General features: G+C 37.5%; 2 protein-coding genes and 2 long non-coding RNA genes across 9 annotated transcripts; 2 read left to right on the top strand and 2 right to left on the bottom strand.

Moving 5' to 3' along the window:
• The first annotated feature begins 277 nt into the window (after nt 1-277).
• On the top strand, nt 278-7,912 carry LOC121889787 (deoxyribonuclease-1-like). 4 transcript variants are annotated; one of them, XM_042402037.1, is made up of 9 exons: nt 278-677; nt 2,031-2,116; nt 2,257-2,351; nt 4,222-4,314; nt 4,532-4,644; nt 4,724-4,836; nt 5,985-6,139; nt 6,898-6,994; nt 7,123-7,912. In XM_042402037.1, the coding sequence occupies exons 2-9, from the start codon at nt 2,036-2,038 to the stop codon at nt 7,336-7,338; spliced, it is 963 nt and encodes a 320-aa protein (XP_042257971.1). In that variant the 5' UTR covers nt 278-677; nt 2,031-2,035; the 3' UTR covers nt 7,339-7,912. The 4 variants fall into 4 exon arrangements, with proteins under 4 accessions (XP_042257971.1, XP_042257969.1, XP_042257968.1 ...); XM_042402035.1 differs by having other exon boundaries at nt 278-870; XM_042402034.1 differs by lacking the exon at nt 278-677 and having other exon boundaries at nt 1,640-2,116; nt 4,225-4,314.
• LOC121889805 lies at nt 6,403-14,017 on the bottom strand. The gene is made up of 3 exons (XR_006093629.1): nt 13,942-14,017; nt 12,610-12,701; nt 6,403-6,983 (listed from the first exon to the last, which is right to left on the bottom strand). It is a non-coding gene; the product is annotated as an uncharacterized LOC121889805 (long non-coding RNA).
• Nucleotides 9,056-20,645, top strand: si:dkey-222f2.1 (keratin, type II cytoskeletal 8). Of its 3 annotated transcripts, none has more exons than XM_042402003.1 (10): nt 9,056-9,832; nt 13,954-14,162; nt 14,261-14,321; nt 15,243-15,338; nt 16,739-16,903; nt 17,090-17,215; nt 17,901-18,044; nt 18,195-18,271; nt 18,361-18,407; nt 19,944-20,645. In XM_042402003.1, exons 1-10 carry the CDS (start codon nt 9,521-9,523, stop codon nt 20,051-20,053), a joined length of 1,347 nt encoding a protein of 448 aa, XP_042257937.1. In that variant the 5' UTR covers nt 9,056-9,520; the 3' UTR covers nt 20,054-20,645. The 3 variants fall into 3 exon arrangements, with proteins under 3 accessions (XP_042257937.1, XP_042257945.1, XP_042257953.1); XM_042402011.1 differs by lacking the exon at nt 9,056-9,832 and adding an exon at nt 10,283-11,799; XM_042402019.1 differs by lacking the exon at nt 9,056-9,832 and adding an exon at nt 12,722-13,609.
• On the bottom strand, nt 14,066-15,583 carry LOC121889799. Its single transcript, XR_006093616.1, has 4 exons — nt 15,502-15,583; nt 15,261-15,375; nt 15,039-15,169; nt 14,066-14,150 (listed from the first exon to the last, which is right to left on the bottom strand). It is a non-coding gene; the product is annotated as an uncharacterized LOC121889799 (long non-coding RNA).
• Nucleotides 20,646-22,507: the final 1,862 nt, after the last annotated feature.

Raw genomic sequence — 22,507 nt, 5'->3', positions numbered from 1 at the left:
TATACTATCTGTAACAGCTGTTGATCATGACATCACACCCCCTTTTTATATCATCAAAAACAAACTTATCAGAAAAATTAGCACCTGAACAAGCATCAGCGTGATGAGAATGACCTAAAATGACAGAAACCATCTTTGGGAAATATTTACTTGACGTGTACTTTGGTGTTTTAGTTTAGCTGATGTCTGCTAACATTGAGGAGGATTTATGACCTATACTGCAGCTAGCCACCAGGGGGCGATGAAGATGTTTTGGCTTCACTTTTGGGGAGCCGTCATGACGTCCATATCATTCATATTATATATCCATATTTATATACAATCAATGGTAGTAACAAAGTTTGGAGGTATTTTTAATCTTTGGACAGAGCCAGGCTAGCTGTTAACTTCTGCTTCCAGTCTTCATGCTACGCTAGGCTAAAAACATTCTGACTGCAGCTCATGAGTCTGATATCGATCTTCTCAGCTCACTCCCAGAAAGAAAGCAAATTAGTATATTTTACAAAATGTTGGGAAATGTCTTTATTTTTCATGAAGGATTACATTTTTTATTTTGATGATACTTGTCAAATAATATCTTTTCTTTTAGCAGACAGGTGACAGAGCAGCGTGGTGTGTGTGATGAAAGCAGAACATACTTACAGAAAGGAAGTGCTTACTGGCTCAGATAAAAGATAGTGAGTGTGGGATCTGTAATGGTTTGCATGCATCGACAGAATATACTTGTCATGTGAGTATGTGTGTCTGTGTCTGTGTATGTGCCTGCACTAGGTTTGTGGCCGACAGACACTTCCTGTTTCTTGGAGGTTAGATAGATAAAGCAGCCACTTACTGTTTAACTCTATCATTCTGCTTAAGTCAACCAGACCGGTGAGTCATTCTTTTGTTTGCTTTACTTTCCTACATTTATTAACTGCAAACTTCTCTCCAGCACTGAAACTAATTAATTGCTTTTTTGCTCTTTTTTTTGTGCAATTTTACACTTTATGACACCTGATTAAAGGAAACATCTACTAACTGTGACAGTATTCAAGTAAATCCCTCTTGCAGAAAACTGAATACTTTGGCAAACATATACATTTTCATGATAACGGCTGCAAAATGAAATGAATGTTTGTGTGACACTGCAGCAGCATTATTGTGGATGCAGAATGATGTGAAGCAAACTTCCAAAACTCAATTTTATAACGTAATGTTGCTTTTAAATGTACATTGTTAGTGACAGAAGCAGGCGCTGACCATTTTAAGTGTGATATATGAAGCATTAAGGTTTTGGGAGTCATAACAGTTCAGCCTGCTGTATTATCATCATCATTATAGTGTGTAAAAAAGTGAAAAACTCAAAGGTTTGATTTGAAAAAGTATTGTAAGCAACATATTCCAAAGTGCAAAGTGATGTTTCTAAAGCATCATAAAGGTTTCAAAAACTCTTTATAGACAGTGACAGTGACAGTGAAAGAAAATACAGAGAAAAGTCACATCATTCATATAACTTCTCAATTTGATTTGTGTTAATTATTCATCAGATATCAAACTAACTGTTAAGTTTATTACCTCCCCTCCCTATTATCTCCTCTATTACCTCTGTGCTGTTTGCTGTATCTGATATCGCAAGTCCATAAAAATAAACTGTAACTGCTCAAGTGGAGCAAGACAGCTGACCGCCAGCTGACATGTTTGTTTCCAACAAAATGATCAACCACAGTGTTTCCTTTATTTTAACTTGTCACACTTCATCAACCTCAGTTTCTTCTTTTTCTGCTGCAGCTCTCCCTTTTCTTCCTCTATCGGCTTTGTTTTTATCCACAGTATGAGCTGCATGTCCTTCATATTCATCCTCTAAAACAGTGGTTCACAACCTGGGGGTTGGCTGGATATTCAGAGGGGTTGTGAGATGACGGGACAGGATAGGATACAGAAAAAAAACCCATACAAAATTGTTGTTACAAAATTCTGTCACAGGCCAAAAAGGTTGGGAAATACTTATCTAAAACATCTTTCATCATCTTTTTTAAAAAAAAAAAAAAAAGTCAAAATGAAGATAGCAGCCTTCAATTGCAAGAACCTGGGGACGAAGAAGGTCACAGACAAGACTGTCGTCCACTATCTCACCAAGGTAACGCCTTGATAATCATTTTATCAATATGTGATGTGTCCTGTCTAAATTAATCTCCCACAGCTAAATTTTATCATCTAAATGCCCTCCTGGTTTGTTGCCTTTACTAATACCGTATGTTCATAAACAACATGTTCCAGATCATGTCCCAGTACAGTGTGGTGGTGATACTGGAGGTGATGGATAAGAGCGGTGAGGCCATGGAGAAGTTACTTCAAGAACTCAACAACACCGGGTGAGTTTTCTGCGCTGCAAAGTGTGTTTTAAAGACACATTTGAAAAAAAATGTCAAACTTGATCTCATTTTCTATTTTCCACAATATGATTTTTAACAGCATCTGAACTTACAGTTATCTGTACACTCCTCACACTTGTAGTATTTGCAAGTAGTCAAGTGTTTACTTACTACAGGAGTGTGGAAGTCTATCAGATATGGAAGTTTTAAAATGCCTAAGCTATGAAATAAAGTTAAATTTAATATAAATGGTTATTTGCATTGTTATTTGTATATGTATGCAGTTACTTTGTCATAATTAAATGAAAAATGTATGTTAAATGACAATTACGTAAATGGCCTGAATGTAAGAACTGTGATTATGAGACGACGACCCCTTTCCAACACCTCTTATTGAAAAAAGACTTTTTGAAGATACAACACACTTTCACACTCATCCTGTTGGGGAAGTTTCCCTTAGATACTATTAATCCAAGAGGAAGACAGTCCTCATCCTGGAGGCCTTTCCTTTCTTAAAGCACAACATAAACCCCACATTTGTGCATAATTTCTTTCCTCTGTGGCAGAGAAACGTGTTACAAGAGCCTTCGGAAACTCCTGCAGGTTAAACTGAGCTAACGAAACACTTGTAGTGACTCTAACAGACTCACTATAAACACACTGGCAGGAACTACCCTGCCTACGAGCGTGACTGGCCCGTGGCGTAGGCCACATAGGCAGTTGCCTAGGGCACCAATTGAGGGAAGAGGCGCCAAATGAGTGAGAAGTGGGATTTTTGTGTTTTTTTCTTACCAACAGGTGTACTTTTATACCTCTTTTGGAAATACATACATTTTCTCCTTTCTTAATGTTTTTCATGTCTTTTTTCCCCTTTAACTTACATGAGTTTTCATCTGGTTTAATTTTCCAAAGCCTTACTGTTCAGTCAGTTTTTGCACAACGACCACCAAACACTCACTGAATGACACCTTGACCCCCACTTTCCTTTTTGTCACAGTCTAATTTGAAAGAAAAATTTTCTCTGTCTTTTGAAATAACTGACTTGACCTTTTGTTCTTTATAATCATATTGAGTATATGTATGCAACACAGAGCATGACCTGGATTAGGTCTATAACACTGGATTTGGAAATGGTTGTTAGAGACTCCGTCTGTGTCACTACAAGGCTAATACCCAATTGCCCATGTTGGTATTAAAGCTAAGGGTAGGTGGGTGTGGATGAGGGGCCCAAAACTTTGTCCACCCCAGTCCATAATTCCTAACAGCTGGCCTGGACTGGGAGGACTTTGTCTGTGCTTGAAGTACCATTGTGGTTGATTTTAGTGTGAATTCATATCTGAAGTTCTTGAACTGGAGGATGCGCCTTTTTGGGGGCTCTGATCTAAATATTTTGAGGCTTCAGTCTAAAATCTCGCTTAAGGCACCAACATATTCAGGGCTGGCCCTGCCTACGACCTGATATATATTACAACTATAGTTTGTTTCATGGTTTGTTGACGTAGCCTCTGGAGCTGGAGGAAGCTTCCTGAAGCTGACCAATCAGAGCAGAGTGGGCTCATCGGGAGCAGGGCCTTAAAGAGACAGGAGCTAAAACTGCCTGTTTCAGACAGAGGCTGAACTGAGGGGCTGAATAAAGAGCCAGTATAAGATAAATAAGGAGTGAGTTTTTTTAACTGTAAATCATGCAAAGATATTCCAGTGGAACCCCCGAATATAAATATATGGAAATGTGCAGAATATGTCTACACAGAAATGCATTTTCTGTGTAGTCAATTATAATTAACTACACAGAAAATGCATTTAAGTGTGTAAGTGAGTGTTACAGTGCAACAGTTCTGGTTTCCTGTAATGTTGTTTCTGTTTCTGTCAGCAGTGACAAAAAGAAAAAGAGTCTCTACACCATGACCGCCAGCTCCCAGCTGGGAAGAGACACCTACAAGGAGCAGTTTGTTTGTTTCTACAGGTGGGAGAGTCGAGGTCCAGACAGTAGCTCACTCAGAAATTAAAACCCATCATGGAATCATTATGTTAGTCCTGATACAGGGTTTTAAGTCTGAGAAAAATCCAAGTGTTGTTTATCAAACATGTTTCTGTAAGTTCTTATAGATTTCACATACAGTCGTCCATACAAACACATCAATGTCTTATCACATCTGTGTGTGTTTGTATGTGTGTCTCAGAGAGGATGAGGTGACGCTGACGGCCACTTACCAGTATGAAGATAATCAACTTGGAGATGAAGATGCCTTCGCCAGAGAGCCGTTTATCCTGCGCCTCAGCTGTCCAACTACAGGTACGCGTGTGTTTCAATGTGTTTATTTAGCTGTGGTTTTTAGGGTGTATCAGTGTTCTGTAGCTGTGTATCGTTCCAGTTGTGAAAGACCTGGTTCTGATCCCAGTCCACACCAAGCCAGACGACTCGATGAAGGAGCTCGACGAGTTGCACGACGTGGTCAACGTCATCAGGGAGAAGTGGAAAACTGATGTAGGTTGGATAGTTTGTGTCATATAAATTAATAATTGGATTTGTTGCATGTCTGACTCAGAATTTACTGCCTGAAGCTGAGGAGATGCTTTTCCAGCTGTTACACTGAATGTTTATTTTTACGACGATTTGGTTTGGCGAGTTATGTTTGTTGGGATTTAATCAACAGCAATCTTTATTTTTGGGAACTACATAACAGTGTACATCTTTCCTGTAGTGTTAGTAATTGTTTAGATTAGTGGGATGATACACCGTAACAGTACTTTTGATGCAGTAACTATCAAGTTAACAGTTAATGCTAAGAGTAACCAGCCTTACAGTTTTATAGCATGTAAAACAAATCTAAAGCAGTTTGGAAACCAGTTTTAGCTGATAAGAGAAAGATTTTGAACTCCTGGTGTCATAAAGTGTTGCAGGTACGACAACACAACAAACACTGTTTAAAAGAAAAAGTTCAACATTTTGGGAAATATGCTTATTAGCTTTCTGGTGGAGCATCAGATGAGAAGAAAGCTCAGCACAGAGACTGGAGACAGGGGGAAACCCCGTGCCAAGCTCTGTCAAAAATAGTGGCACCTTTAACAGTTTGTCTGCACGAGAAGTGTCTCAGCTGCGTTTTTCAGTCGTCCGTCCCGCACGCGATGTGGTTTCTGTTTCAATCAATACAGCCGACTACAGCTCGTGTTTCCTTTGAACTTTCACTTCAACATTGCAAACTGTTCTGCTCTCTGACAGTTTGTGGCTGTTTTACATTTCCATGATTAGGTGCACAGTATGTAAATGTTGCTGTGAGTGTGATAAAAAAAGACCAAGACTGTGAACTTTATTGGTCTCTGGTTAGTTTCATTTTCATTCCTCACTTCTCTCCCCACTTTGGGACTGAAGGAGGAGGAACAATCAAATAAGGGAACTGACATGATGTATTCTTTGACACACACTACTTATTTATTATTATTATTATTTACTATGTATTTAAATTGATTATGTTGTTACTGGGATGTAAGCCGACTTTAGTAATTTATAGAATAATTTCATGTTTACATCTTTGATTACTTTATAATTAAAGTAAAAAGTGCCTAAACAGATATGTACATATAGGTTTTTCTTTGTCATAACTGCTAATGATATTAATTTTATTTCTTTTCCAGAATATTATGATTTTGGGGGACTTTAATGCAGATGGACGCTATCTCTCCAAGAGGAAGTTGGAAACGATCCGCATCCGCCCTGCTCCTTATCATTGGCTGATAGCTGATGACGTCGACACCACGAGTAGTAACTATAATGACAACACCTACGACAGGTAAAACACACATTTTTCTCTTTTTTTTTTATTAAAATGTTTTAATTTGCACAGTAAAAACAAAGCAGCATAAACACAACAATGAAAGAAAAGAACCAAATTGTGCAGGTGAGATTTAGAAAAAAAAAAACCCCTAGAGGCTTATGGTAGTAATCTCACCTCATTACACATTATAAGCAAATACAAAAGTCATGTGATCCACAAAAAAAAAAACAAAAAAAACAAGCAACCACAGAATCAAAAGCAAACATAAAGTAGGCAGCAAAAAACCAAGCAAAGACACAAAACAGATAAAATAATGTAATGAGGGTGTGTGTGTGTGTTTTGGTGTAATGTGTGAGAAAAAGGCCAATTATAATCAGATATGATCAGTTCGAATGGTTAAGTTTGGTTCATCAGACAGGTCCTGAGCTTGTTTTGAAATTCTTGAGAGAAGTAGACTGAAATGCAATTTGAATATAACTGTTCCACAGCTGAGCCCCCCTGTATCTAATAGAGAATTGACAGTGCCCAGTATAGAATATTGGGAGGTGTAAACATTTGGCATGTCTTGTATTATTAGTCGTGGCTTTACAAGGGAAGTGAAGCAGGCTGATACAAAATTTTAAAAATAAAAACACAAGTTTGGTATTTGTTTATGTTAAAAATTGTTAGGATCTTGAGCTGATTGATATTAGCATTATCATCCGAGTAGATTTTTGTGTTGTTTAAGTACTTTGTAGTTTTTAAAAGATAGTGATGTATTTTCTTGCAAACAGGATCGTGGTGTACGGACAGACCATGCTGGACGCCATCATCCCCGGATCAGCCAAGTCTTTCAACTACCAGCAAGAGTTCAACCTGACTGATGAAACAGTAAGACATGTTTGTGTTAATAAGTACAGCTTCAAACTTCTTAATAGAAAATAGAAATGACTGACAATTTAATGTATTTTAAAGGAAGAACACTGGTGTCATTACTCAAATTAATCTGCTTTTCTAAGACTCTCAGTATCAGCGATCACTACCCCGTGGAGGTGGAGCTGAAGATGGATCAGAAACACAAAGCACCGAGACAAAAGAGGGCAGCTCCTTCTCTTACAGAACCAAAGAAGAAGAAGGCTGAGCCAGCAGGAAGGAAGAAGAGGAGTACGACAACCAAAAAGAAGTCAACACAGTCAAAAAACACGCCAGCCAAGAGACAACGTCTCTGCAAATGATATCTCGATATCTTGATATCAGTTGAGCAGATTGAATTTCAAGATCTTGCATCAATAAATCATCTAAAAGTCGCATTACTAGAGTTTTAACTCGCACTGCTTAAAATGATTTGGCTTCTTAAAGCTGAAATCTTTCCACACACTGCCTCCGTCTTCATAGGTGACTGTAACTATTCTATATACTTAAAGATGTAAAAATTGTGTAAATTGTGACTTTATTGTCACTTTTAAGGTGGTCAGTGCTTGTGACAAGTCTATTTTTTATAATAATCGATAATCCAGATGAATGTATGTAGCAACGAGATTTTAATAAAAGAAAAAAACAAAACAAATGTAGTTTACAGACACCAGTATTAAATGGAAATATCAGTCAGAATACAGCTAAAGATTAAAAGATAAAGGATGTTTATTGTATATCATAAATCTTTCTTCAGTAGTCAATGACAGTCATGATATTTTTTATATCTTTATGTATGAAAAACAAAAACATTTCTATTGTATTTCATGACTGAATGTAAAGTTGAAAAGATTTAGAAACTGCTAAAGCTTTGCCTATGTGTAACAGTTTTAATAAATAAAGCAGACTTTTATTTTAAACATTGTAGTTAAAGTCTCCTTCCACTCAAAAACATGTTTTTACTCTTGTTCCTTCAGACGGATGTTGTTCTTTTCTCTGTGCAGAGTTTGTTTTCACATTCATCCGCAGTTTGAGTTTAACTTGTGTACCAACAAGCATGAGTTGTGACATCAAAACTAGTTTGGATCCAATCAACGTCTAGTATGCAACTTACACAAGTGTGATGTTGAAACTTGAAGCCTCCAGTGAACAAACACTGATAATGAACCTTACAGTGAAGATGGAGACATCTTGTGTCCAGAAGTTAAACTTTCGAAATTTAAAATATTCCCATTTTCATACACTAATTTTAGGAATTTTTAATGAGGTAATTGAAGTTGATTGAGAAAATAAGATTTCAGAGTCTTTAAGTTAGGATTTTTTAAAAATCTAAATATATAGTAAATGAGTGCATTCACATATCGTATCTTCAGGATGATCAAAAATACTTTGATTATTCTTTTAATAAAAATTTGTCTGAAATGTTTTGTCCACCAAAAACAGTTTACTGTAAGTCCACCTATTCAACATTTTAGAGCAGCATAGAGACATTTAATGGTTTATAACACTATAATGTAGTTTTAAGCAGATATAAAGACATTTTAAATGTTTATTAATGTACAGTACCTGTCCACAATCATTCAACCTCTTGTATGAAAATATATTTTATATTATCACAACTGTGTTTTACTATATCATCATTTATTATCTGTTTATACAGCAGCTTCCAGTTATGGGTGAGATATAATTGTTGACAAATACATTAATAAACATTTATATCTGCTTACAACTACATTATAGTGTGTTATAAACATGTATTAAATGTTTATATACTGCTTATAAATGCTAAATATGGAGACTTGACATAAGCTGTTCCCCTCTTTTGTAGGGGGAAAAAAATTACACACATTATTACTCAAAGTGTATTTTCATATGTCTTAAAACATATCTTGATGTTATCTGTAAAAAAAAAAAAAAAGTACCTCAAAATTGTACTTAAGTACAGTACTTAATGTAATTTCCCACCACTGCTCCACAGTATCCAGTTTGTTGTCAGGTCTCAAATAAAGTTACAACTGTTTTACTGGTTATAAATTAGAAGTTACATTTTAGGGAGCAAAAGGTGAATTTTTGTCCACCAGCACCTTTCAACTAACTTATTTCTGCCACAATTTCCCCTAAAAACCTGAAACACATAACAAGATATTTGACACCACAGCTTCTCTCCTCCTCTTCTGACTCCCACCTTCGGGAGGTTTAAAAAACACCTGAGACGCCTCACTGTGCTCGGACATCCCGCACTCACCTGTTCACTTTCCTTCTCTGTCGTTGATTCTCTGCTCAGCCCAGCTTGTTTTTTTGCAAGTTTTCTGTTTTTTATAAAGTTTTATTATTTTATTCATTTATTTAATAATCTGCATTTCATTGTAAACTGCTTTTTTCTTCCTCTTGTTTCCCTAATCTCTCCTTCTTCTAGCTATATCTCAGTCCTTCCACTACCTTCTCCTCTGCTTCTTCTTCTACATCCTCTCCCTTCATCTCTGCACCTCTTCTTCTCTCTCCATCATGAGTCTGAGTCGTACCAAGCGAATCAGCTCCAGTAACTCTGTCCGGAGCAGCAGTGGGTCGAGGAGGCTGAGTGGTTTCGGTCCAGTTCAGGGGGGTTTCAGCGGCATCTCCCTGAGCAGCAGCTCTCTGTACGCGGGCACCAACGGGCATCACCATGGCCTCGGCACCCCGCTGGCGTCCCTGTCGGTCAACAAGAGCCTGCTGGCCCCCCTCAACCTGGAGATCGACCCCAGCCTGTCCATGAGCCGAGCCCATGAAAAGGAGCAGATCAAGAGTCTCAACAACCGCTTTGCATCCTTCATAGATAAGGTAAAGGGACTAGAGATGAAGATGAATCAATTACAAAAAATTATCTGCAGCTATTTTGATAATTTGATAGAAATAAATCTTTGAATTTTTCATATTCTGTGGTTCCAGACTATAAGATATGTGAATTTGCTGCTTTTCTCTGTTTTATATCGTTGATTACCTTCAAGTGTTGGTCAGACAAAAGAAGCAATTTGAAGATGTCACATTTGTATTTGGGAAATTTTTATTATAAAAATTCCAGTTTCACTCTATTTTCAGTCATTGTATAAAGTTGTATTCACTGGATTTTTAAAAAAAGGCATGAATGACCTTTCAACATCTGCCACTTATTTGAATTGAAAAAATTAAGGATACAATTTTGATGTGGTTTATAAAACATGTTCAACATCAAAACACATATTCTACAGAAATTAAACATCTTTAAGTCTGTAGAAAACATTTGTACGATTTATAAATCAGCCTGAAAGCACTGGCTTCCCATCCAACACATGAATAACCAGCAAAATACCCTAATTTTTTGGTAAGTTTCACATCTTACGAGATTGTTGTTACGTTGTGGGTTGGTAATTTGTTTACCTTTCCTCATTTACCAAACGAACATTTACTGACAACATTGTCCTTTCGTTGTGGGAGCCATTACACCAAATTTAGTCATCGCCATTAAGCCGAGGTTTAGTGAGTCTAGTTACCTTCACTTTTTGTGAGAGAAAACCAAACTTGAAATGTTACCTTTACATTTGGTTTGGTTTGGTAATTTTATGACCTTGAATCCTCTGTCAAAGACATGGAATGAATGAATGTTACCAGCTGAAACAGGACGCTCTGTCAGAAACCATCAGACCCAGATAAAAACTGCAACAACAAAAAATTTCTTTGACAGGTTGTAAATGAATCATCATTGCTAATGTTGCTGTTACATTAGCAAACGCTAACCTGGCTTAACTAAACTGAATTGAACATTAGTCAGAGTTAAGAACACAAGCTAACCTTAATGGAGACCTGCACAAGCTCACAATCATAGCACAATCTTACAACTTTACATTGTGTTTAGATATTTAAAACAGATTTTAAAGGTGTGGGGAAGATTTCTGGCTAATAGTAAAATAAGAGCCGTTAATAACAGTCATGTTGAGGCTCTTGAAGAACACAGGCGGCACATATTTCCCACAGAAGAAGTGACCGGCTCAGTGATAATGTAGGACATTGATACCCTACTTAGGGAACATCTCCGCTTTCTCACGGAGTAGGTAACACACTCTCACAATAGAGGCATTGTTGGCTTCTCACATCAGCAGAGACACTCTTCAGGCGCAGAGAGACGGAGATACGTTTGTCCAAATGTACAAAATTAACTTTTTTTCTTTTTAGCTTTCTGGGTGCTGATTTAAATAAAATAAAATCACAAAGAAGTCAAACATTTATACTGATGTAATCTGCAGTGATTATTACAGTATATTTATGCAAGATTACACCACTTTGGCAGTGTTGTGGCAAATTGCAGAAGAGGTTTGCAGAAGTTTTAATGACGAAATGACTTGGCAAACATATTTTTACCGTATATTTCACTGCCTTCCATCTGTACTGCCTGTAGAGACTTTGCTTTTGAGCATCTGGAAATCCTTCAATTACAGTCAAAGTGCAAAAATGGGGTTAAATTCTGATTTAGCACCCAAAGATTGGTCACAAAACGATTAATTGATCTGGATTTTATTTATTAAACATGCTCTCATGGGTTTCATTATCTATATCAGATTTTCAAAGTGTTGAAATATTTTGCTGAAAAACGCACTCACCAAATCAGTTTCAGTTCCACAAGACAAAATATTGTGAAACCTGCCAGCAAACATTTGAAAGCTTGTCCATCTGTAAAAGAGATGGTTGACGTAATTTCCCAGCTAATAGGTGACACACAAAAGAGTCCTTGTTTGCTCTTGTCAGGGTCACAGGAGCTCTTAGCTGCAGGAAAGGTAGGACAACCTGAGATCTTTTTTTAAAATCTAAGTGAGGTTTGCTTATTCAATGATATAATCTGTTTGGTGCAAGGATCAAACACAAGAAGGGAGTTTGTTCTTCATTCATACACACTATCTGGATTTTCCTGGCTGATAAATTTATTTGATCTTTGGCTTTTGTGGCAGTGTGACCACCTCTCCTACTGCAGCTATGCATAATGACATGCGAAAACCGATAAAAGCCAAAGTCAAGTCAACTGATTAATAAACCGACCCTGCAGCTACCAGTGTAATCCAACCCCACCTGGCCCCAACAGCACTGAAACATTAACGAGCTTGTTCCCTCATGCAGAGAAATAATTAGTCCAATGCAACAGGCGGGCAGGTTTTATATGGTGTAGGATGATAAACCAGTTTAAATCTGAATGAAGGTCAATGACCCAAGATTACTGGGAATGTAATAGCATTTATTGATACTGGTTGTTGCAGATAACCCACACTTAGACCTGAACTATTGATAAAAACAAGAGACTTAAAACCTTAAAAAAAAAAGAGCCAACGCGGCACTGAATGCATCTGGGATTTAAACAGCCATTTAAACTCTGTATCAGTGGTATTGGGACACTGGATATCTCAGCTATCTGTCCCATTTCCGCCCAATAGAGTTGGGTTGTAACCTGATAAATCAGGTCAGACACGGTGTGGTTGTGTCTCAGAGGGAGATTATTCTGCTCTGAACAGAACACAGGCTTTGTGTCGGGAGGTATAATGGATGGTGGATAAACCCGGCCGCAGGCAGGAAACACGAGCTGTGCAGATACAAACCTGGAGCCCAGTCAGGTGTTGATGTTGTGCTGCTTATCTGCTGGAATGGTTCAGCTTCTTCTCTTTGTTTTATCCAAGGAAGACATTATTCACTGATAAGAACAAAAAAGACCTAATGAGCAATGTTGTCACATGACAGCACAACTTGTATTCACTCTCAACATCAGATTTTGTCTTCAGAGAATACCGTTTCATGTTCTGTTTACTGAGTAAATAACACGTGATAATAGCATCAGAATCAGAAACAGGTTTATTGCCAAGTAAGTTTGCACATACAAGAAATTTGCCCTGATGTTATGGTGCATAACAATGAAAAAATAATAGGGAAGAGAAAATACAGCTACCACAAAAGACAGGTGATATAAATATATGAATAAAATTTTACAATTAAAAAATGAAGTATGGTTAACACATCGAGTTATGACGTATAGACTGGCCAGGGGCCTGTTTTAGTTCAGTTATATTTTAGATAATATAAAGACAGATATCCAGAGACAAATATTACTAATAAACATAGTAATGAATGTTTCATATTGAAACAATGGTGTAGCAGTTATTCAATTGAACAGTTCTGGTTTTCAAATTGAGTTTGTTTTGAAAAAGTCTTTTTAAAACCTCTAAACCAAAATTCCAGTGAAACGGCATCAAGATACAACTTCTGTTAAGATTTATTTTGTGTTTTGTTATGTTGTCACATGTTGGTTAGGCAAACACTCAGCTGGATAATAATAAACCAACCAATGTCAATGTTTACTGGTGTCCATTAGCCAAGTTTTCAACACTAGCAGCTACTGTATATTTTAGTTGTTTTGCAAATAAGATAACTGTGTTATAAGATTAATTTAGCAATATTTTTATGCTAAATAAGAAGCTGAGCCAACAAAAAGTCTGGCATATTCCCCCCGTAAAACCACAGCATGTTATTTACACTTCAGTTTTTTTTTTTACAGATTAAACAAACAAGATATAAAATGTTAGTTATTAAGCATTACAGGTGCTGGTAAGTGGATTTTGTTACCCTTGGACAGAGCCAGGCTAGCTGTTTGCCTCTGTTTGTAGTCTTTGCTAAGCTAACCACGCTGATGGAAGCTTCATATGTCATTTCTTTCAGTTCCTGCTGGACTCTTTCTGAAACCCAGTGTTCAAATTATGCTAATTTAAGTTTTAACGAGACAAAAATGGTTATTTGGTCAGAAACCATGGTTAACAAGCTAACATTAAACACAAAATTGATCATATGTATAGTGTCAAAACCTCTAATATGGCTGCTACAGGATGCGTTATAGTATATGAAAACCCTCTAACTGCAGTGTCTTTCTTATTCTTTCCCACCTCCCTCCACAGGTGCGTTTCCTGGAGCAGCAGAATAAGATGCTTGAGACTAAACTGGAGCTGCTGCAGGTTCAGGGGGTGGGCCGATCCAACGTGGAGCCCCTGTTCGAGGCCTACATGGCGGGTCTGAGGCGCCAGATGGACCTGGTCAACAACGACAAGACCAAACTGGACGGGGAGCTGAGGAACATGCAAGGCCTGGTGGAGGACTATAAACACAAGTAAATAATGTCACTGTGGCAGTGAGCCGACATCTTAATAAGTATTATTGTGTACTGAAACACACGGCCTCCATCTCACTGTCTTGTCTCTGCTCCAGATACGAGGAGGAGATTAACAAGAGAAACAACCTGGAGAATGACTTTGTTATCCTAAAGAAGGTCAGTAGACACACAGACACATTCAGTCATATTCATTCATACGTTACAGGTGTGGTGAGTAAGATGAACCACTTCATTGTCCTTTTCCCTTGTCTCCTGTCTTTCTCGTCTTCTCTATCTCTTTTCTACATAATCACATGCATGAAAAACCTATAAATGCTTTGGTAACTTTCCCTGTCAGTGTCACATGGGAACAGGAGCTGGAGTCTTTTTTCCACATAAGATGCTCTGACAATTTACCAACTCAGAAACTTGTAAGATTTTCAGAAATCTGACTTCTTGACTGTAGTACAGAGGTTGGTCCCCACCCTTTATTGTCTCGAGATTCCAATTTTAGGTCTTAAAATTGCTAGCCAGCGATTAAAAATAAAGACATTTCTTAATGACAAGGTTTTAGATGAGGAGTTATGATATGATGATGGTCATTTAAACTCACCTTGGCTGAGCAGATGGTTTTGGTTGCATGTCATGCTACAGAGAGGAACTGATGCGTTAGCTAGCTGAATGAACCAACTGAGAAAGCTAACGTTAGTTTGCTAATATCTAAGCCGTTCAGATTGAAGTGTAAAAGAGGTAATATGGAATATGGTCGACATATCTGACTTGACACTTTACATTTCATTGAAAAAAACACACTAAATACATCAAATTACAAAACAATATGCTGATAATGTTAGACTAAATGACTAAATGTGGGAAAAACTTACCACAATTTACCTGATGTGTGTGAATGATAGAAATTACAACCTTTCCCAGATAACTGAACCCCAACATGTTGCATGTATGAAAGAGGTTTCTGTCTCTTCTCTATTGTGTCTTAACTTTTGCTTCAGCACGACACAATGAGGCTGCAACAGTGAGATTAAAGATTTTCATTCACACATGCAGGTTTGTCTCTTTGTGTGTCTCTTGTGTGTTCAGGATGTAGACTCAGCCTACCTGGTGAAAGCAGATCTGGAGGATAAAGTGGGAGCTCTGACTGATGAAATCAACTTCCTGCGTAATGTCTACGAAGAGGTAATGAAACGTCTTCATGCTTTGAACCACAGAGGCGCTGAAAACAGTTTTTACGATTTATTAAAACAGTCATCTTCCTGTATGTCTTTATTTGCACACTTGATTCATTTTCCCCATTTGGTATCCAGTTATTTCCTTGTGAAACTGTTAAAGTCGGACTGACCTTCGGTTCATTGTTGTCGCTGACGAGACTCAGTGGAGAGTCGACTTCAAACATCAGCGGCCTCTGAAAGGTTATTTATATCAGCCAACGGAAATCATTTTTTGGTCGTTGTTGTTGTTGTCTATTGTCAGGCGTCTTTGAAGCCTTCAGTATTACAGAAAAACCTTAAAATAACACTTAAACATTGTTCATGTTATCCCCTAAAGAGCTAAAGGCGCTGCAGCTTCACAGAAACATGTCTGGACATGCTGGAAAATGAGCTAACAGTTTATTTTAGTCAGTAATATTGTGATTGCATGATTCTGACATTGTTGGCCATACACATAACATTTTACTAATTACTAGTGTTTTTAGAGTCGCCTAGAAACATTTGTGTTGTTACTGAGTTCAGTTATGTTCAACTTTTGTGTTCAACTTTCAACATTTCTTTATTTGCAGTGTGTTTCTTTATGTTTAATTTTCTTGTGTTTTATTTGTTTGAAATGTTTTCAAAATGCAACATATGTGTTGTCAAAGTGGGGAAGAACTTTTCCTTATTGGCATTTGTTTTTTTTATTTGCATATGTTTTCTTAAGTTGCAGTGCACCTGACCACCACACCATTGCCCTACTTTTGTTAAACATGCTTCTGACAGTTTAATTATGTATTTTCTAGATTTATGTTAGCAAAATAAATGCAGGTGACAGCACTGCTGGTGCTGACCATTAGGAAAATGGAAAATTATATTCCAAATATAATATTCTTATGTCAGGATTGTTCTCCCCAACAGTAGAATAGCTTGAAGCATGAACTCATGCAGCCACAATTTTATATATTTCATAATGTTAAAAGGATTTTTCTCTTGAAAGAGTCACAAAATGTTTTCAGTTCTATAACATTACTGTAGTGGACAGTTTAATGTTGCACAACCTGGATGAGATTATTTTTGTTGCTCCTTTTTGTTCAAAATTATAATGTTGCAATGCTTATGAATAGTCAAACAACTACAACTAAACTGAAAGTGTAATTTTGTATTTTAAAGTCACATATTCACATGTTGTCTTCAACAAATATTTTTAACTGCTCAAGAAAGAGAGAAAAAAAGAGAGACACAAAACAAGATCAAAAATTGACGTTTTCCAGCCAATAATTAGTCCTGTAGAGTCTGAAAATATCATTTATAATTGTCTCTCACACATGATGGTATATCGTGCGTCTGCTGCTGTTAACTGTCACTTGTATTTTATTTGCTGACCAGGAGTTGCGTGAGCTGCAGGCCAGCATCAAAGATACCTCAGTGGTGGTTCAGATGGACAACAGTCGCAGCCTGAACATGGAGCAGATCGTAGCTGAGGTCAAAGCTCAGTACGAGGAGATCGCTGCCCGCAGCCGAGAGGAGGCGGAGGCCTGGTACAAGAGCAAGGTGAAGACTTAAGTTTTAATCCATAAAATTGCAGTACTGGTTGATTTGGTGACACCTGTGGTTACTGGTGGTGACAGCTTGTGTTAAAGTTACAGCAAGTTCAGCTAGTTTGTCAGAAATACAGCAGCTGGTGTATCTGATTACAAGCAGTATGACAGATAATGCTTGATATTCTTCTGTCTGTAGTTCGACCAAATGTCGGTGCAGGCCAGCCAGTATGGAGACGAGCTCCGCATTGTGAAGGCAGAAGTGGCCGAGGTCAACCGACTTATCAGCCGCCTGCAGAGCGAGATAGAGGCCGTCAAAGCGCAGGTACAGAAATACACACAGATCATGTTAGGAGATACCTGCATCTCCCTTAACATCCTGGTAACGACAAGAGACAATAGAGTTTATTTTCTTTTACTAAAACTTTTGCTTCAGTTTGCTCCAGATGAACAGCGTCCGCTTTCTGTTTTGTGCTGTAAAGCGATCCAAAGTCCAAAGTCAAAACAAAGTAATAGTATGAAAAACTATTTTTTTAGACCATTCCTTTTTTTAAAATATACTTTATTGCAAGAGACCACTAATTTATGGTTGTTTAAATTGCATTATTTCTGCAGGTTATAATATTTATATATATTTTTTTGCTTTAACATAAAAAAGAAAAACATAAAAAGGAGCAAAACTATCACGTACATAATTCTGATTTCCAATTTCTGTTCATTGGTAACTTCAAATATTGTAGACAAGGCAGGAGTTTTAACAAGTTTATAGTTATTTGTGTCAAAGCTGCAATTCTGATGATCATATATAGATATTTGTCTATTTCTAGTTATTTCAGGTGTGTTATACCCAAAGCAATACAATTTTCTTCAGTTACTATCACTCAAAACAAGTGCTTTATAGTAAAAACAAAATAATACAAAGTAAATAAAATCCTAAACATAAAAAACATGATTAAATATAGACTAGTCCAATACAGAATGGATGATTTCTTGTCCCTGTCCCCCCTCAGCGCGGCAGTCTGGAGAACCAGCTGGCTGAGGCGGAGGAGCGTGGAGAGCTGGCTGTGAAAGAAGCCAAAGCCCGGACCAGAGACCTGGAGGACGCTCTGCAGAGAGCCAAACAGGACATGGCCAGACAGCTCCGAGAGTATCAGGTGAGACCTGGAGGGAGAAACAGGCATCAGTGGGGAAGGGGATGAGGCGGGCAGAAACAGGGAGAATACAGCATAATATTCTCAATGTGCAGTAATGTGGAGTCAAACTTATCTAAAACTCCTTTCTGGCATTTCCCTGTTCGCCTGTAGGACCTGATGAACCTGAAACTGGCTCTGGACATTGAGATCGCCACCTACAGGAAGCTGCTGGAAGGAGAGGAGGACAGGTGAGAGGAAGGAAGAGGAAGGTGTGATGATGTCTTGTATGTCTCTCCATTAAATGATACCAACTAACCTCGTATCTCTTCTCCTGCAGACTTGGACAGCAGTCGATCCTCAACATCCAGGCCGTCTCCAACTACAGTAAGTATTAAACTCGGCTAGAAGACACCATGGAGGACAAACCTGAACCAGGTGTAGATGCTTGAACCACATCCTGGCTTCACACTCAGTCATATAAACATCACTCTTGCACTAGAAGCACATGTTGCTATTGAGCTTAAATTACAAATAGCAAAGGTGGAGAATTTCTTTTAAACTGTATTTTTTATTCCAGTGTTTGATATTTCTTTTCTTTGAGAGCCACAGTGGCCTACTGGTCTATAGGACACACACTGGGATGTTTCAGGCTCAAATCTGGCTTTCGACCTCCATTGCATGTCATCTTTATCATCATTTCCTGTCTGCTTCTCTACTTTCAACAACAAAAATGATAAAAAGATGATCTAAAACAAGCCTTTTGTACTTTTTTGTTTTTGTAAGCCGAGGCAAACAACATTAATAGTGACCAGGACAATTAAATGATGCAGCACACAACCAGCACATCTTATTCATCTTTGACAAGTTGGCAGCTTACGTGTTACATGTTTTCAACCTCTTAACATCCACAGGGTCACCAGAGACCCACTTAAGCCAGTTGTAAGCGGCTTAGCATCACACAGTAAAGAGTAAAAGCAACCGGCACAATTTGGCTACTTGGAGGCTTTTTGGAGAGGTCTGGGGACACCAGTGACACCATAAACTAAAAACTCCCTAGTTCCCATTAGGTTAGGCCTAGAAGTCTGGAATTTTATACAGGTGTCGTTGACAAGATTTAGAGGGTATGTGGTGATTTGCATAGTTCTTGCATAGAGCATGTCCTAGTTATTGTTATTCAAATATGACTCATTATAGACGAGGACCAAAAACACTTTTTTGTGTTTTAGCCACATGCTAAACAAGCACATTTCCAGAAACTACAAGATATTATCTCTCAAATGAAGCCTAATACATGCGTTTTGGCCTCACAGTTCTTCTGTTCGTCTTTAAGATGTAAAGTATGTTCTGTCCTGATAAGAACGTTGCTTGCGCAGCTGCAGACTGTCCATACTTCAGTGGAGCATAAAGATCATTTTTGCAGATCTCCATTTTGATCATTTGACTATTTTTTAAACACATTTCAGTAGCCGTTTGCCTTTGTACTGTATGTCCTGCACTGTTTTCAGTGATGTCAAATACTCGGCTGACACTAGAACGGCAACAATCAAAGACAAAATTAATCAGTAACTGTTTTGATAATTGAATAATTGTTGTCTCTTTCAAGCAAAAAGGCCAAATATTGTGTTGTTTTAGCTTCTCAAAATGCTTTCTTTGCTTTCTTTGTCATGTGACTGAATTAAAAACTCTGTAGGTTTTGAATTATTGGTCGGACAAAACAAGCAAACTGATGACTTCACTGCAGGCTGTGAGAAACTGTGAATGCCATTTTCTCAATTTTTTTTTAACAATTTATAGACTAAATGATTAACCTTTCTATCTGCTCCTCTCACTCACTTAAGTGTTTGTTTGGCCCCTCTCTCTCTCTCTCTCTCTCTCTCTCTCTCTCTCTCTCTCTCTCTCTCTCTCTCTCTCTCTCCCTAGGCACTAAAAGTACTAATGGCTACAACCACATTAACAGCAGCTCTCCTGCTCCAAAACTGCTGATAAAGACGACCGAGACCAGAGATAACAGCAGATACAGCTCTCACTGAGAGGACGCACACACACACAACATGCATGTACCACCATGCTTCACACACACATAAACACACAAACACATATTCACACACGTCTACAGTTTCGTTTTGATTTTCTAACAGGTATCTCTAAATGTTTGAGGGTGCAGGCCTTTAATTACTAACCTTTACTTAGAATAAATGGAAAAATTAAGTTTAATTATGCATCTAAACAAGGAAAATTAAATGGAAATAGTTCTGGGAATTGTTATAAGTAAAAACTAAACACCGTAAGTGTAATTCTGTAATCGACTACTGTTTTATTTTCTATGCTCATGTAATCTGTGGTGAGATTATAAGAATCCAAAAATATTGTAGTCTTGTAAATCATTTTGGGCATATTCTAGTTGAGATGTAGTTGTGATTTATAGTTATGAATTTTGTATCCAACACAGATTCTTGTCTCTGAAATTAAGAATTTGGTTGTTTGTATTTTTACATTGAAGGTCTTGATGCTGTTATCAGATAAACTAGTAATCTTCATCTACAGATGTAGTCGTTAAATTTAAGTTTCTTTATCACTTTTCTGCTGTTTCTTCCACAAACACAATAAAAACAAACAAACAGACTCTGGAGTGTTTTGTCATTTGTGCTTTTTACCACCCTGTTTATAATTAACACATAAGGCAAAATCATTATATCTATTTTTGCAAGTTATATAGATTCAATATGGGGCCTATCACCAAAAATGCTACTCCTATTTTTATATCCTCCTTCCTCTGTATATATTAGCTTTGATCAGCATTTGCTAAAAAAACAAAACTATGCTTTTGAATGATTGAATAGTGAGATTGGAGGAATTTAATCCTATTATACAAAATTTAAATTTGGCATATTGTTGCTATACCGAAGCCTAAATGAATGAATATTTTGACAGTGCCTCTTAACTCCACCGAGTCATTTTCGTGGTAGTTGTATGAGGTATTGTCTTAACTTAGAGGACTCGATGCCTCTGAAAACAAAGGCTGGCTCTCCTGACAGTTTAATTTATGTGCATTTGTTGCAGGACTACTGGATTATATTGGGCTTTATATGTGTTTTTTATACTTTGTCCACCTCACAGCTGCATCCTACTGCACAGCTGTTCTACGGTAACATCTTACCTGTGTTGTTATGGCTGAGCACTGTCCTCTAGTGGTTACTTTATGTAGTGCACAGTGGAGGAATATAGTACTTGCGTGCTTGTACATGTACCTCAAATACAAGCAAGTTCTCCTTATGTAAACCAAACCACTAACCACACCAGGAGATTTTGGCTAGTTCTAGTTCCAGAAACCTATCTCCACTGCCAAGCCAATATTGCAAAAATAATCTTAGCACTTTAAGGACAATCTACATCTCTAAGTGCCTGCTTTGTTAGTAATAGTTATTCTCATAAATAAAATAATGGAAAGGGTCTTTTTACAAATATGATCACTTGAGAAACAAAAAATGGTGATTTAATCTAAGACTGAGGCCCTGAGACTGATGTTAAACAGATATAATGTTTACCATGTTCACTATATTAATTTAGCATGGTAGCATGCTAACATAATTAGCACTGAACACAAGCTGAGGCTAGTCATTAACCAATTATTGGACCAATTAAAAGTTTAAACTGATGATGGTGCTGAAGATCACCTTACAGTTCATCCTGAGGGGAACATGAATATGTGCCAAATTTCATGGAAATCCATCAATAGTTGAAACATTTAACTAAAATCAATGGCGCTATAACAAAAGTCAGGGGACATCCAAAGTCAGTGAGCTGCATCCTCTGGGGACCAAGAATATTTGTATAAGATATATAGTCCATCGAGTACGTGTTGAGATATTTCACAGGTTAAGTGACAACTTTGACCTGCTATTGGTGCTACTGGAAAGGTCAGTCAGTAAGTAAAGTTTTTTTTAGTATAAAACCTTTCACAGTGCAAAGTCACAAAGTACTTCACAAGAGTAAAATTGTTAAAAATAAGACTATAAAAACAGTAAAAAAAAAAAAAAAAAAGAAGAAGAAGAAGAAAAAAGAAAGAAACAAACAAAAGACCTTAAAAACGCACAAAACAGACAATAGACAGCATGAGGCGAGACAAAGGCCAGTTTGAATAAATGAGTGTTCAGCTGCTTTAGTGGGATTTATTCTCTGGGGACCATGAATGTATGTACAAAATTTAATGATAATCCGTCATTATTGAAAAACTTTGGTCTGGACCAAATGGTGAACCAATATCCAGCCGGCATTGTGCCCCAGTTTGTGCCTCTCATGTAGGCCTATCAGCAGACATGCAGGTCACAAAGGTAACCGTCGGTCTCTGTGAAAGATTAGTAACAGTTAACAGTTAGTAAATGTTTGAAAAACCCAGGTTTTGAAAAAGTGTTAGATATTGTAGCAAAAGTCTTAACGCTGTTTAAACTTTCAGTTTAAACTTTCACTTTCAGATCTGTGAAACC

This window comes from Thunnus maccoyii, chromosome 3 (assembly GCF_910596095.1).
Source record: "Thunnus maccoyii chromosome 3, fThuMac1.1, whole genome shotgun sequence".
NCBI lineage: Eukaryota > Metazoa > Chordata > Actinopteri > Scombriformes > Scombridae > Thunnus > Thunnus maccoyii.
This window is presented reverse-complemented; position numbering and strand designations above follow the sequence as displayed.